The 13,614-nt window shown below is 40.7% G+C and overlaps 1 protein-coding gene across 13 annotated transcripts in view; it reads right to left on the bottom strand.

The window, feature by feature from the left end:
• Positions 1-13,614, bottom strand: part of syne1b (spectrin repeat containing, nuclear envelope 1b) — a 76,195-nt gene that overhangs the window by 50,339 nt on the left and 12,242 nt on the right. For 7 of the 13 annotated variants that reach the window (XM_068721488.1, XM_068721487.1, XM_068721494.1 and 4 more), the window contains exons 7-39: positions 13,267-13,463; positions 12,514-12,623; positions 11,842-11,874; positions 11,489-11,596; positions 11,255-11,392; positions 10,640-10,804; positions 10,381-10,493; positions 10,118-10,286; positions 9,917-10,013; positions 9,594-9,614; positions 9,074-9,276; positions 8,758-8,922; positions 8,501-8,653; positions 8,258-8,401; positions 7,529-7,696; positions 7,186-7,344; positions 6,935-7,099; positions 6,569-6,703; positions 6,208-6,366; positions 5,765-5,973; positions 5,367-5,475; positions 5,050-5,214; positions 4,484-4,651; positions 4,178-4,354; positions 2,882-3,022; positions 2,613-2,773; positions 2,195-2,345; positions 1,670-1,897; positions 1,481-1,579; positions 1,200-1,387; positions 898-1,021; positions 505-671; positions 102-255 (exon numbers count right to left, since the gene is read on the bottom strand). In XM_068721488.1, coding sequence (XP_068577589.1) covers positions 102-255; positions 505-671; positions 898-1,021; positions 1,200-1,387; positions 1,481-1,579; positions 1,670-1,897; positions 2,195-2,345; positions 2,613-2,773; positions 2,882-3,022; positions 4,178-4,354; positions 4,484-4,651; positions 5,050-5,214; positions 5,367-5,475; positions 5,765-5,973; positions 6,208-6,366; positions 6,569-6,703; positions 6,935-7,099; positions 7,186-7,344; positions 7,529-7,696; positions 8,258-8,401; positions 8,501-8,653; positions 8,758-8,922; positions 9,074-9,276; positions 9,594-9,614; positions 9,917-10,013; positions 10,118-10,286; positions 10,381-10,493; positions 10,640-10,804; positions 11,255-11,392; positions 11,489-11,596; positions 11,842-11,874; positions 12,514-12,623; positions 13,267-13,463 — 4,843 coding nt within the window. Of the gene's footprint in view, positions 1-101; positions 256-504; positions 672-897; positions 1,022-1,199; positions 1,388-1,480; positions 1,580-1,669; positions 1,898-2,194; positions 2,346-2,612; positions 2,774-2,881; positions 3,023-4,177; positions 4,355-4,483; positions 4,652-5,049; positions 5,215-5,366; positions 5,476-5,764; positions 5,974-6,207; positions 6,367-6,568; positions 6,704-6,934; positions 7,100-7,185; positions 7,345-7,528; positions 7,697-8,257; positions 8,402-8,500; positions 8,654-8,757; positions 8,923-9,073; positions 9,277-9,593; positions 9,615-9,916; positions 10,014-10,117; positions 10,287-10,380; positions 10,494-10,639; positions 10,805-11,254; positions 11,393-11,488; positions 11,597-11,841; positions 11,875-12,041; positions 12,089-12,513; positions 12,624-13,266; positions 13,464-13,614 lie in introns of those variants that run through there. The other 6 variants (XM_068721501.1, XM_068721500.1, XM_068721489.1 and 3 more) reach the window with 4 other exon arrangements.

Raw genomic sequence — 13,614 nt, 5'->3', positions numbered from 1 at the left:
GTTGCTCGTAAGCAAGATGCTATTCGTTGGCTAACTTTAAGTGGCTCAGTAAAGCCCTGCATGCACAAACAGGATGAACAATGACTCTGTGTAGTTCTGACCTTTACTTGTTTGGTGGCGGACTGCAGGTTGCTGATGTTGATTTGAGAAGTTGAGTGCAGATTTGAGAGCATGGCCTCACCCCATTGGGAGAATTTGAGCAGGGCCTGGTCAAACTGCTCCACCAGCGAGAGGTGGCTCTCAAGCTCTTTGATTCTGGGCGACAAAATGTCCACAAAGTGAGTCAAATCAGGAAAGACAAGACCTGCTTTCACTAGCACTTGTACTGTATACTTTTCAGTCAAATATTTAACACCAATATTCCCTCACTGTTACACTACATTTAATAATGTATATCATCAATATGTGGTGTATTGTGCATAAAGAATATTTGCTATAAACATGTTCAACAGCATGTGTGACCTGTAAAAAAAAAAAATGGGATTTTGTGTGAGATTATTTTACCTTTGGGGGAGGACTTCATTTTGAACATGCAGTCTCCTCTGCAGGGTCTCCAGCTCGTCTTTCAGCTGCTTCACTCTCTCTTCTGGTGCAGTCGGACACAAAGATGTACCCAAAGATACCAATTCAGCGTGAGCAGGCTCGAGGAACTGGACCTCAGAGTGGAAGGCCTGCAAGAGAAAAAAAAACTTTCACTCAAAATATGTTTTTGTTTAAATTTAGTGTTGGATAAATATGCGTGTGTGGTATTTATCCGTCATGTTGTGGGGGAAAAGTCAGTTCACATTCTCATACATGGGAAAGATAAACCATTTATTTATCTTTTGCAAAATAGTTTAGGGTTAAGACTCAGTTTTAGATGTGAAAAACTATGAGAGTCTGTGTGTATGTTTGTACCTGCAAATCTTGTAGCTCTGTGCGGAGCTTTGCTTTATCAGCTGACAGATACTGACTCTCTGGTTTGCATGCAGATTCACTTCTCTCCAAGCAGGAAACAAAGTTTGATCGCTGTTTCTCATACCTGAAACACATCAATAGAAACACTGGTGTCTCACGATTGGCTGTGCTTTACTGCAAGTGGTGTGTTAACATTCCCATCAACTGGAAAAGCCTGTGATCCAATTTATTTATTAACATTGCTTTTATTTACATGATTTTAAAATCCTGCATATGTTAAATTCATCCGTTCAAGAGCTTACTTTTGCCAAAGAGAAAGCAGGTTTTCCAGAGTGCTCTGTTTGTCCTTTGCATCCTGTACATTTTGGTCATAGCTGTTGTTTAGCTCTGTCACGATCCTCTCCGCTTGCTCTTTGTCACTGAGCCTTCTGGTACCAGCTGACAGGGACAGCAAGGTTCCCTTCAGCTTTTCCTGATTCTGACAGACATCCTGAAGAACAAAAACACAAAACATTATCTGTGAGCTGCAGGACAGCTGGTGCTGTGTTAAGCATTTTTCATAAAAGTAAAAACAATTAAACACCATGTGGCTTTGAAGAGCTTTGTAGGTCTCCGATGAGGAGGTGCAGGATTTGATAGGATGCTCCAGTTTTGTGTGTAGCTCACTGAGAGATGATTGCACCTAGGAGAGGAACAAGATCATAACTGTATGCCCTTCCTTAAATGCTATGTCATGATATTTGAAAAAACACGTATTAATAAGTCTCTTTACCTCCTGAAGGCTAATTTTGAACTTCTGTTGGTGAGAGGAGCTTTCCTCCAGCTGTCCATCAAGCTGCTGTACGCTCTCCTTCAGCTCATCCCAGTACCTGCCAATTTGGGTCAGACGGGCCTTGATGCGAGCGGCCTCCCCTGAAGATACAAACTGGGCTAGTGCCTGTGAATCTGCTTCCAGCTGACAAGGAACCTCAGCTCGCTCCTGAAGCTCTGCACCAACAGCCTGGACATGCAGGGATGGATGTAAAAAATTAAAAAACAAGACTTTATAAATGTCCAGTGGAGGTGATACGCTATGGGATTATGTTAGACATTGGCAGGTGATGTTCAGCATGATCAAATTTACACTGCTTAGGTTGGTGCCTATAATGGCTTTGGCTACTGTTGCTCGTTAAACTTCCCCAAACAGTTGCAGGGACGCTATGTCAGAAGAAGGTCTGTATTGTTGCTTTCTAACACCAATGACTCTGTTAGGGCATAGTGTAGGAGAATTGTAGCTTTACAATACACAATAATGTACCTTTACTGTGTTGATCTGTTGCTCAAGAGGCAAAGTAGAAGATTTCAGTACATCCAGCTGCTTTTCCTTGTCAGATATCCACAAGGAAAAGGTTTCAAACCCAGCTCCAAACTGATCCCACTGAGTTTTCATTTCTTCCAGAGTCTTGACACTGAAACACAAGAGTATTCATTACAAATTAGCTAAGTTGTATTTACAAATACATCTTGACAATAACGTAAGATACAGAGTACCCGGTAATTGGGTTTACGACATTTGGGTCCTTGAGATTGTGTCAATTAATTTTGATTGTGTTGTATTGTCCTTTGTGGCAAACTCCACTCAACTGGAACATTATCATATTAGGCTAAAACCATAATGTATTTGAAGACTACTAAAGCATTAACTAGCAAAAGCATAATGAAATCTATGGTCTTACTCCTTTTTGAGACTAGCCTCTACTTTGTCCACTTGCTCACTGAGGGAACGAGCTTGTTGTAAAAGCAGAGTCTTGTTGTTTGGACCAAGCTGGATTTCTTTTGCTCTCTTCAGCAAAGTGTTCATGTGTGAGGCCTCTGCTTCACACTGCTTCAACAACACCTGTTTAAAAAAACAAAAAGTATTGTTTATATTCTCCATTTAGCTGATACACTTCCAGTATTAAAAATGTCAGGAGTAAACCAAAGAATTAACACAAACTTGACTTACTCTGGCCTGGTCAAGCTCGACAGCCAGGCTTTCTGGACTGCTGAAGTTCAGGTCTCTCTCCATCGTTGAGCGGGCCTTATTAACAAACTCGTGAACTGCCTCCTGCTGGCTGTCAAACTCCTGCCAGGCTGCCAGTGTGACCTGGGGATGACAATGCCCCAAAATCAATGATATCAAATCAAATTAATTTAGTGCCTTATCTATAAAACACAGCATCGCAGATCCAAAAGGGGTAAAAGTCACTTAGAAGACACTTTCTAATGCCAGCAATCCCAGATCAAGATCACATGACATCATTAAGTATGCAGGTGACATTACTACGTTTAGCTTTATCAGCAATGGTGATGAGGCACATCGACAGAGGAAACACAGCTAATATTATGCAAGGACTTTGCCCCAGTGGTGCTGCAGCTACAGAAATCAGATATGTTGCTGTTCACCGTACCGAGAATCATTTACTTGGATCTGTTGTGCATTCTTCCGAACACACACACACAAAGGCAAACAAAGTTTCCATTTCAAGACGCCCACCTCCATCCTGTCTGCGTTCTACAAAAGCACCATCAAGAGAGTGAGGACTGACTCACTGCATCGCTATCTTCTGAAGGAACTGTAAAGCCTCAGAGGGCAAGGCCTTCGAGCAAAAAACATCAATCAGACCTCACTGCCCTCCATTCAGGACAAGTTTCCACAAATGCTGCATCTCCAAAGCTGACTGCATTAACAGGCATCCCTCTCCTCCTTCACATACCCAAGCTCTTTTCTTTTATGTTCGCCAAGTCTGACCTAATTTATTTGTTTATAAGGGACAACACACATGAATTAACTTTGATAAGACGTAATTGTGTTCATGGGCAGGTTGATGTTATACTGTACAAAAAAACAAACAAGACAGACAAAACAGCATCGCAACACCTATAGGAGGATGCAGCACAACCCGCATAAACATGTAGAACAGACACATACAAGCACATATGACAAGCACAACAACAGACAACACTTAACATCACAGAGGTCTACAAAACTATGGACAGCATATTATAGTAGAGCTGAAATGAACACCCTTTCAGCTCAAGTCAGAACAAATTATACTGTATTGAATTAACATTCAGTAAATCATTGAGTAAGGATCCTATCTGCTCATGATATTTTGCTAATATTTAGCAAAGAAAGATGGTAGCAATATCATCCTTCACTCTAAATTTGTTATTTAGGGAAAAAGTGCTGATTTAAACCGCTGTGAAATGTTATTCACTAACAGTGTCCCTGATTCACTGCCTTAGTAACACTACTTACCTCAAGGCTTTGCTCCTGTGAATCCATATTCTGCTCCATTTTGCCGAGTGTGTTCTCTAAAGTCTGCAGGTCCTGCTGCAGAGTCTCTCCCAAACCCTCCTCAGCCTGGAGCTGCTGGCCTCTGGTGATCAGCTGCTGGACATCTTTTCTCTTCATCTTCAAACGTTTTAACAGTTGCTATGGAAAGGAAGACACATTCAAAGTGTTCATCTATTGAAATTAATTCAAAGTTAACTAAAATAAAAACAAAAGAGTCAAAGATTTATTTATGAATTGCATTCATTTTTTGCATATGTCCTACAGTACCTGGTGAACGAGAAGTAGTTGCTGGGCTTCTCTCACAGTTGGACAGTCCAGTATTTTGGTGACCTCGGCCTGAGCCTCTTTCTGCCCCTGAACAAGATCGTCCAATATAGTTTGTACCTCTTCCCTGAACTGCACACAGTCGCCAACAGCCAGCACCATCTTCTCAGCCTGGAAGATATAAAAAAAAAAAATACAGTATGAGAACAAACATGATACATTGATGCTGAGGTATATATACTGAACTAAAATATAAGTTGTATCTTTCACAAATTTGTTAAAATCTTTGTTAGCGAACAATTCTCCTTTGCCCAGATATAGTTAGTATTTCAACTCTGAACTCTGAAAAAGTTTAGTGCAATCAAACATACATCTTACCTATAAATTAACTTGGTCTGATAATGCCCTAATAACGTGCACTGATTTGTTACATATAATTCTAGATTCTTGCAATATTTTTGTATCTGTGTACCTTAAATAAGGTTAGAGTGTTCAAGCAGTATACTGTAGATTCACAGAAGGAATATGATGTCTGGCACCTTAGTAAAACACGTGAAAGCTGGACCTACCTCGACGAGAGAAGCAAGAAGACCCTTGAAATCTGTAGAGAGCTTGCTCAGGGCACTTCCTTGCCTCTGGGCATCGCTGTCAGCACAAATCTCGATGAGTACGGCCATACGAGCTTTCAACCAGCCCAGATTCCCCTCCTGTAGCTCTGCATCATTCCTCAGCTCCTGCACACAAGAAAAGAGTGTGATACAGAATGTTTTTGCAGTCTCATCTTCTCAGCAGTGACACTGACAAGCCAGTAGCACATCACAGGTGACAGATCACAGAGGAGGCCGAAGGAGGGACTGTCAGTGGATAGTTTTATGTAATAACTCACCATAATGGTAGCCTTCACCTGGCCATATTTCCTGGGGTCGTTGGCTCGGTTTCTCAGCAGCCTCAGTTGACTTTCTTTAGATATAAGCCAGCAGGAAAGTTCAGCGTACCTGTTCCACACCATGACGGGAAAATTTCACGTCAAACTCAAGAAGATTTAAGGAATAATTGCTTGTGATGAAAAGACTGCATTTATTAGATGCAAATTTCTTGGGTCATGGACCTTCGTCAGGCATCAAATTCACAATGCAAACCAACTCATCTTCAACGTAAAGCCCCAGGCTTTAACACAGTCCCAAATATTAGTGCATTAGGAACAGTGTGTACGTAATGTGCGTACAATGTATCTTTCTATAATTATGCTGTATTTATGTTCATCAAAATAAATAGTTGCTGCACCTTGAGTTGTACTCTTTCCATTTATCTGGGTGCTGCATTAGCTTCTGATGAGTGTTCTCGATTTCCTCTCGGACCTCAGAGAAGTCCTTTCTGGACGTTTCCAGGGTCTGGTGGACAGGGTCGGCCTCAGGGAGCTTTTGACAAAGTTCCTCCATCAGCTGCAGCCTTTTCTCACAGATTGACTGGGGGCCCTTTTCCCTAAAGAAGGCCTAAAGTAAAACCACAATTATTGACTTGTGTTAAATTAAAATGTATGTGAATATAAAATGACAAAACACTGCTGATTGAGGACAGTTTTTGTTTGACACTGGAAAGGCCTCGGTTCGTCTGCATCAAGTTTATCAAAATCTTCCCAAGCTGCGACACAGCAGTGAATTTGCATTTAGTTATCTCACAATGAGTTGGATCAATACATGAAACTCAGCCAGCCACTCTGTGCTCACCCTGTGCTCCTTGACGAGCCTCTCGCTTCCCATGCTAGCGAGGTGGCGGTTTTCCCTGGTCACCTCCGCCTGGCACTCCTGCTGCAACACTATCAGCTTGCTCCTCTCCACCTCCACTTTAAGATGCAGGATGTGAAAAGGGGAGTCCGACTGAATATCCTGTGAAATGAGAAATACAACAAATACGAGACCAGATTCAGAGCAATTTAAGCAGTTTGCTTTAACCAACATTTTGCCCCAAATTATAAAATAAATACATGTATATTTTTCTAATTGACATAATTCAAATGGATTTAAAAAGATGGAAATATGTCCTAATTCCTTCATAAAAAAATTACACTTTTCAAGCCAAGGAACTAACCTTCCAGTGTTTGTGCAGCTTCCTGACTGTTTCCTGTAGCGACTGCTGCTCCTGCTCTGGCAGAATATCTGTCAGCTCATCACAGGCCTTGAGGAAAGTATTCAGGACCCGCTGGTCCAGCTGACCAAAGAACTCCTGCAAAAAAAAAAAAACACACCTCATGTGTGACACTTTGTACAGGCATGCCATGTCTTATTTAAATAAATCCTTCTTATCATCTGTTGCAATTATATGTTATTTTGTTGCTTTCTGTTGCATTGTTTCATGCTGTGCCAGGACTGACTATAGAATTTAAGTAAAGCATGAATTACACTGTATTTACAGCTACGTGTGGCATTGTGAATCTTGCACAAAGCCAGTTCTTACTGTGTGTTTCTTGAGCAGCTCCTCTGGGTTGCCTCTTTCTGTCAGACAGTTCTGTGCCATTTTAAGAACCTTCTCCAGCTCTATCCGTGACTCATCAAACCTCTTCATGAGGCTGCTGTTTGCCTCCACATGCTTCCTCCACTCTGTAGATTCCTTAATCATCCCCTGAACACACAAACAAGTAATTGCTTTAATACCAAAACAGTTATGAGCTGAACAGAAATTAGCACAGGCCTTGATGTCAACTGTACCTGTGAGGAGGATTGCAGATCTGCTACTCTTTTCTGCAGAAGGCTCATGTCCATGTACTGGAGGGTGTTACTGCCGTTCATTATTTTCTGGATGCTCTGATGGTTTCTCTCTATCGCTGTCAAACACTTCTTACAGCTATGTGTGAAGGTCACCAGCTCCTGCAACATTCAATGGCAAGCAGAGTGTTAGTCATTTATTCATATCTTGACTTGAAGCTATGCTTTTCACTTTAAAACATTGTGACAAATCAAACATGCTTGGTATTGGGTATGTTATGCAATTTCTTGATCTGTGTACCTAAAATTGGGACGGCAACAAATTAAAAACTCTTGCATTAGTTACCTGGCATTCCTGTTTGAAGTCTACTGTTCCCTCAGAGTCGCCGGTGCTGGTGATATGACTGGCCTTCTCCAGAGCCTGGTAGAAGCCTGTGATGTTCTTCTCCATTTCTTCCAGTGGAGGTAATAGAGACTGGGACTCCCTCAGCAGAGGCAAAGACCTCTCCCTTATCTGATTGGAGGAAAGCACGTTGATTAAAGTGAATCACACGTGACTGATGTATTTTTTCAGAGGCTTTAACACCAAACTTTCTTTCTTTTTTTTTTTACATATCCTTCAAATTATCATTTGCATAGAATTTGCTAATTGGCAGCCCTTTGTCCAGTGCAAACAATTACCTGCAATATTTATGTATTAAGGCTTTGGTTCCCCTTTAGCTAAGATAGGGAAACTTATTTTGGTTAAGGTTTGGTCATGCTTCTGCCTACTTTTTGTGTAAAAACTATATAAAAGAACAACCTAATTGAGTCCATATGTTCCGAAATGATGTTGCATACATGTCAAAAAGAATCCATATATTTTGTATGATTAAGTATGGATTCCAACGTACATAAGTATTAAATAGTAAATACGGTCAAAAAAGTTATGAGCACCTGATACAAACTTTATCAGTATCAGCCTTGAAAAACCACCAGTTTTAATTTAATGAAAACACGTGTTTACACACAAACTCAGACAAAGAGAAGCAAAGCTAAACAAGTGTATGACATATGTATGATTACATGCACACACCTTGCTCAGCTGCTCTTTGATCGAGGCCATCACAGCCATCATCTGTGAAACTTCCTCCTGTGGAGTGTCTTTGGTCAACAGCTGGGCCGTGCGGCTTGCTGCCTTACAGGCGGCTTCCATAGCTGGCACTTTGTGCTTGATTTCCTACAGTAAGTTGGGATGTAGAGTATAATTTTTCATTGCACAGCAGAGAGATTAAAATCGGTCTGACTCGAGTAAAGAATGAGCGAATCAGCTCCTTACCTCAACATCCTGAACAAAGGCTCTGACGTTCAGGAAAGATACTTGGACAGGAGCAGTCATCTTCTCATTGGTTGCATCCATAAACATTTTCAAGGTATTAATCCCATCCTGGTAGTCTTGTCTCAACTTATCTACTTCGTCTGCTCTTGCATACTGCCAATGAAACAGAGGAAGACAGTCAGTGGATAATTTTTATCTTTTTTGAAAACTTAAGCTGATGTGTGGGTTCACGGTACAGATGTTCAAATGACATTTACATGTTTGACTTTGACAAACAGCTCCCTCCATCTCCCGTTCAGAAGGAGAAGCTGCTGCTTCAGATCTCGTGAGACCGTGTCATCGCATGTCTCAATGAGAAAGTTCCCAGAATCGTTCATGTCCATGTGCTGCTGCATCCAGTGAGCAAGGTTTCTGAAGAAATCCTAAGAGAAAAAGGAAAACAAAGACCGTTGCTGCAGAGACTCAGTGACCATATAGAAAAAAACATTCTTCATACGGTTTAGCAGCACAAATGTAAGCTGTATATTACCAATATTACTGTTTACCATTACCAGTATCTGTGATTGTACTTACACGTTTGGCATTCTCTGACTGATTGAGCATCTGCTCACCGTCCTCTAGCCAGGCCTGCAGCGATGCCACTGTGCTACTGTACTTCTCCCAGTTAGTCATCACCTCCTCCAGCATGCTGCGAACACTCCGCACCTCCAAAGCCAGGTTCCTCCACTGAGCCGTGGCATCACTGAGGAATTTACTTACCCCTTCTGCTTCATCAACTGAAAGTTAATTATGGAACAAGTTTGGTTTAGTTGAAACCAATATGGGTAGTAACTGCACAGCATTTGATTATGTCTACTACTATTATGTAGCCATTAGGCTGATGTTAGGTCAGAAAGATCGTGCTGAAATAGCATTCCGATTGATGCAATTATTGTTACTTTTTCATGCATAATGCGATATTATGATTTTTTAGTTCTGGGGATTAAAAGTATGTTAGAAAAGAAAAGTGCAGCCCCACATTTACAGAAAGAAACGGCTCAGGAGACAGGCAAAGTTAAGGTTTCAAAGGCTGTCAGGCTGTATTTGGACTTACCTTTGTTACAGGTCTTAGACCCTGTAACATGAAATCGATAATAAGACTGTTTACCATGAGCCCAAGAAAAACGATATATACAGTATATACATATATATTTATATATATATATATACAGTGTATATATATATGTGTGTGTATATATATGTATATATATATGTATATATATATATATGTGTGTGTATATATATGTATATATATATATGTATATGTGTGTGTGTATATATATATGCATATATGTATATATATATATATATATATGTATATGTGTGTGTATATATATATATCAAACAAATTGGTAATAAAACAGAGAAGAGTCTTACTTGAACTGTCTGACTTTACATAAACCTCTGCAGCTTGCTTGAGGCCTGTGAAGATTATCTCATACTGCTCAAAGAACCTGTGGCCTTCAACAAAAGTCTGGAATAGAAAGGCAAACATGAATTCAGATTAAATCAGATCTGTCTGGTAGACACAGTGACTTTTTAAATACTGCAAGTACAGCACCAATAATTTCCACTTACAAGGTAGGTTTGCAACAGGAGTTCCACAGAGTCCCGCCTGCCATATTTTATGATCCAGGACTTGAGCTTTGACTCAGCCAACATAAGAAATGCCATCAGTCGATACTTCATTTCCCAGAATTCCAGTTTAATCAAGTGAGCGTGTGATGATGTGGATACAAAATTGAACCTGCAAATTAAACAGATGTTCAGTAATTATTTCAAAAGGCATCTAAACACAGACAAATGTTTTACTTAATTAAAAACAAGATTTGACAATATACCTTTCAGCCATATCTTGGAGCTGCTCAGGTGGGACAGGCACCCCATTCACTGATCTGTCCCTGTGGATCTGCTGGAAGGTTTGTTTGTGCGATTCCAAGTTTTTTAATACCTCCTGCAAAATCAAATCACATATAATCATATTTCCATTGACTTTCCTGTCTACAGTTTCTGTGTAAAAGGATTCGTATATCTACCAGGTCAATAGCACGGTACAGTAGGTATCCGCACACATTGAAACTCAAAGGTTCACTGTGTTACCTTATGTTGCTCTAGTTTTCTGTGCAGAACATTGGCTGTCTCCTCATGAGCATGTTGGATGGGAATGTCCTCTCTCAGAGCCATCTCTGCCCTGTGAAGCCAGGCTCCAATCACTCCCAGAGGACCAGGCAGGGACTTGTCCAGATGAATGTGCCAGTCCAGCAGCTGCAATTGACATCCATTAAAAACCCACTCTACCAAAACACGATCCCACCATAGTGGAGGCTGTGCTGATCAAAACATTTCCACATGTTCACAAGCAATCAGGCCACAAAAGAGTTTTATGCCAGTCTAGATGAGCTGTGGATGTCCAGAGGAGCAAGCTGCCCAATGAACAAAACCTCCTCTGTTCCTGTCTCCTCCCCTCTGAACAAACTCTTATTGAAACGCCAGTGAAGAGAGGAACCCTGAGTTGTGTTTCTCTCATTATGACACCTTCACTATGGTAATGTGATTTTTAAGCACAGAAAACAATAAAGACAAATAACAAATGGACAATCTATTATTCATCCTCAGGTTCTCTTTAATTTGGGTATGATTAATTATCACAATTAACTCTCCTTTCTTTGTAGCTTGTTATAAATGATTCAAGCTGTGTAGAAGCAGTGCAGTTACCCTGGCAGACACGCGGTCCCACGCCTGTTTGACCAGAGCTTGATCCACGGACAGCTTGCCGTCTCTGTGGACTGGCTGTAGCAGCGGATCTGTCTGCTTTTTCTTCATTTCATACTGGACACGGAAGCTCTTAAATGCCTGCAAAACAAATAGATTAAATTAGAGTGGTGACAGTTGATGAATGTCTTGGAACGTTATGGAACAATGCTTTTTGTCTTTCCAGGACAGACTCACCTGATATTTGTCAGTGAGGTTTCCCTCTGCTCCCTGGGCCCGCAGCACATCTCTCTCCAGCTGATCTAAAAACACCTTCAGCTCTCTCAGCATCTTCCGCTCCTCTCTCTGTCACAATCAGAACATCCAGCTTAGAGTCTCAGGAACAAACTGATGTGAATCTTTTCCAAATGAGCTTGCCAAAATGTTGACACCAAATTGACATTCAAGAAGGACATTTCTATGTCTCCAGCCTCTATGTTTTAGCAAAGATTAGACGTTTTTTTTAGAAGTCATGGAAGAAGGAAAGGGGTTTGGACACTTGCATGTTCTTGACAACTTTGGATTTAGTCTGTTAATTTAGTGAAACATACCTCAAGCATTTGCTCTATATCTTGGGGACCAAACTATCCAGGAAAGCAGCAAGGCACACAAAGAGATGCAAACACACCACAAAATGCATTAGAATAGCAAGGAGGGAAAAAAGAAGCAAAGTGGACAGGAAATGGGATGAGTGTGAGTTGGGAATACACTCCAAATGGAGAGCATGCAGCAGTATGACCTGAACTCTCACCTGAAGTACTGGCACTGACAGTGCAAAAGTTGGAATTGAGCCAAGAAGCAGCTTAATGTGCACAAAAAAATAAGTACATGGAGAAAATAAATGAGTCTGATGACGAAAAAGCAAAATTGTGATGATTGTATTGCTGCTGTGTTCATGCTATGATGACAGCTTGATGTGATAAAATGACAAGTAAGAAAAATTGCACAGGCGTACAACAATTAAGCACAGCAGCAGGTAAAGCATGATTTCATCAAGCATGCACTGTTGATCTCTGCATATGGTCATTCTCTATGAATGATGATGCACTCTGTCATTTTTGGGAAATGTGGATGGCAACAACATATACAATTTAATTATTTAAATAACAACACATGGCGTTAAATTGCTATTCTAGATTATTTAGTAGTAGCACAATGATATTTGTCCCAGATATTCCCCGATGTCTGCACTTATATAGTATCAAAGGATTTAAACAAAGTACCTCATCCTGCTGTCCATCAGTTTCAGAGTGGTGTGGGTTTGGGTAGTGCTTGAGAAACTGAGCCACATATGTCATGATGGATTTCTCATCTGGTTTGTCTACATCCACATCTACAGAGAAACACAAACATTTTAGGATGCATTGGATAAAAACGCTGAAAATTTGCTGATGCAAATGTTTTTCAGGCCTAAAAAAAACCATGACTTCATCAATATAGAAATAAAGGACAGATATGACAGAGCCATTATATTTGGTATTAGGTCATATGACATGAATAAAAACATTTTGTGTCCTGAAGAGGATAAATCTCTGCAGGCCTGACAGCTAATTAGACATGTGTATTTTCATATCCATCCTTGACCTGATGTTTCTAGAAATCAGGGTCAAGCTAAGGTAAAAGCAGAGACGTTTCAGTGCAGCTTGTTGTGCATTAAAGCATCATCACTCTGCTAGTGAAGACAGGACTGCAGAGCTACGGCAGAGTGCTTCACTTACTCAGACTAAAACTCAGAGCCACAAGTAAACACATCACTTTATTCCTCTGGAGGGTTTCACTGATCTTTTCAGCACACATGTCAAAAAGGCTCATGTTCTAATTGCAGTAATACTATATATTTGCTGTATTTATGTGACTATAACAATGACAAACTTCAAAATACTTAACTATTTAACACTTATATCCAATGCTATCTTGTCTGAATACTCTACCACACTGGACTATTTAATACAAGCAACAGGAAAGATCCAGGGCACCTTCTGCATCCAGCAGGCGGGGAATACCCAGCTCATTTTCTGCAAGAGCAAAGGCTTCCTCCAAATTCTCCCTGTTGCTCCTCCTCCGCACCACCTCCATGTCCACCAGGTCTGGCCTGATGGCGTGCACCACCGACTGGAACGCAACACCATCGCGCCAGCTTGGACCAAAATCCTTCACCTCAATTCCATGATACCTGAAAAACACATAGGTGACCATTTTTGTTACGCAGAAAAACACAGAACACAGGCACCTTATCTACTGAATCTTAAACAGCATAGAATATGTATCTTAACCCTTATCTACAAACAACACCTGTTTTAACATCTGGCCTAAATGGTGATTTG

The sequence above is a fragment of the Cebidichthys violaceus genome, unplaced genomic scaffold, assembly GCF_023349555.1.
Source record: "Cebidichthys violaceus isolate CVI_PGR_0920_01 unplaced genomic scaffold, fCebVio1.0.p SCAF_28, whole genome shotgun sequence".
Lineage (NCBI taxonomy): Eukaryota > Metazoa > Chordata > Actinopteri > Perciformes > Stichaeidae > Cebidichthys > Cebidichthys violaceus.
Note: the sequence above shows the minus strand (reverse complement) of the source record. Positions and strands in the feature narration are given on the sequence as shown.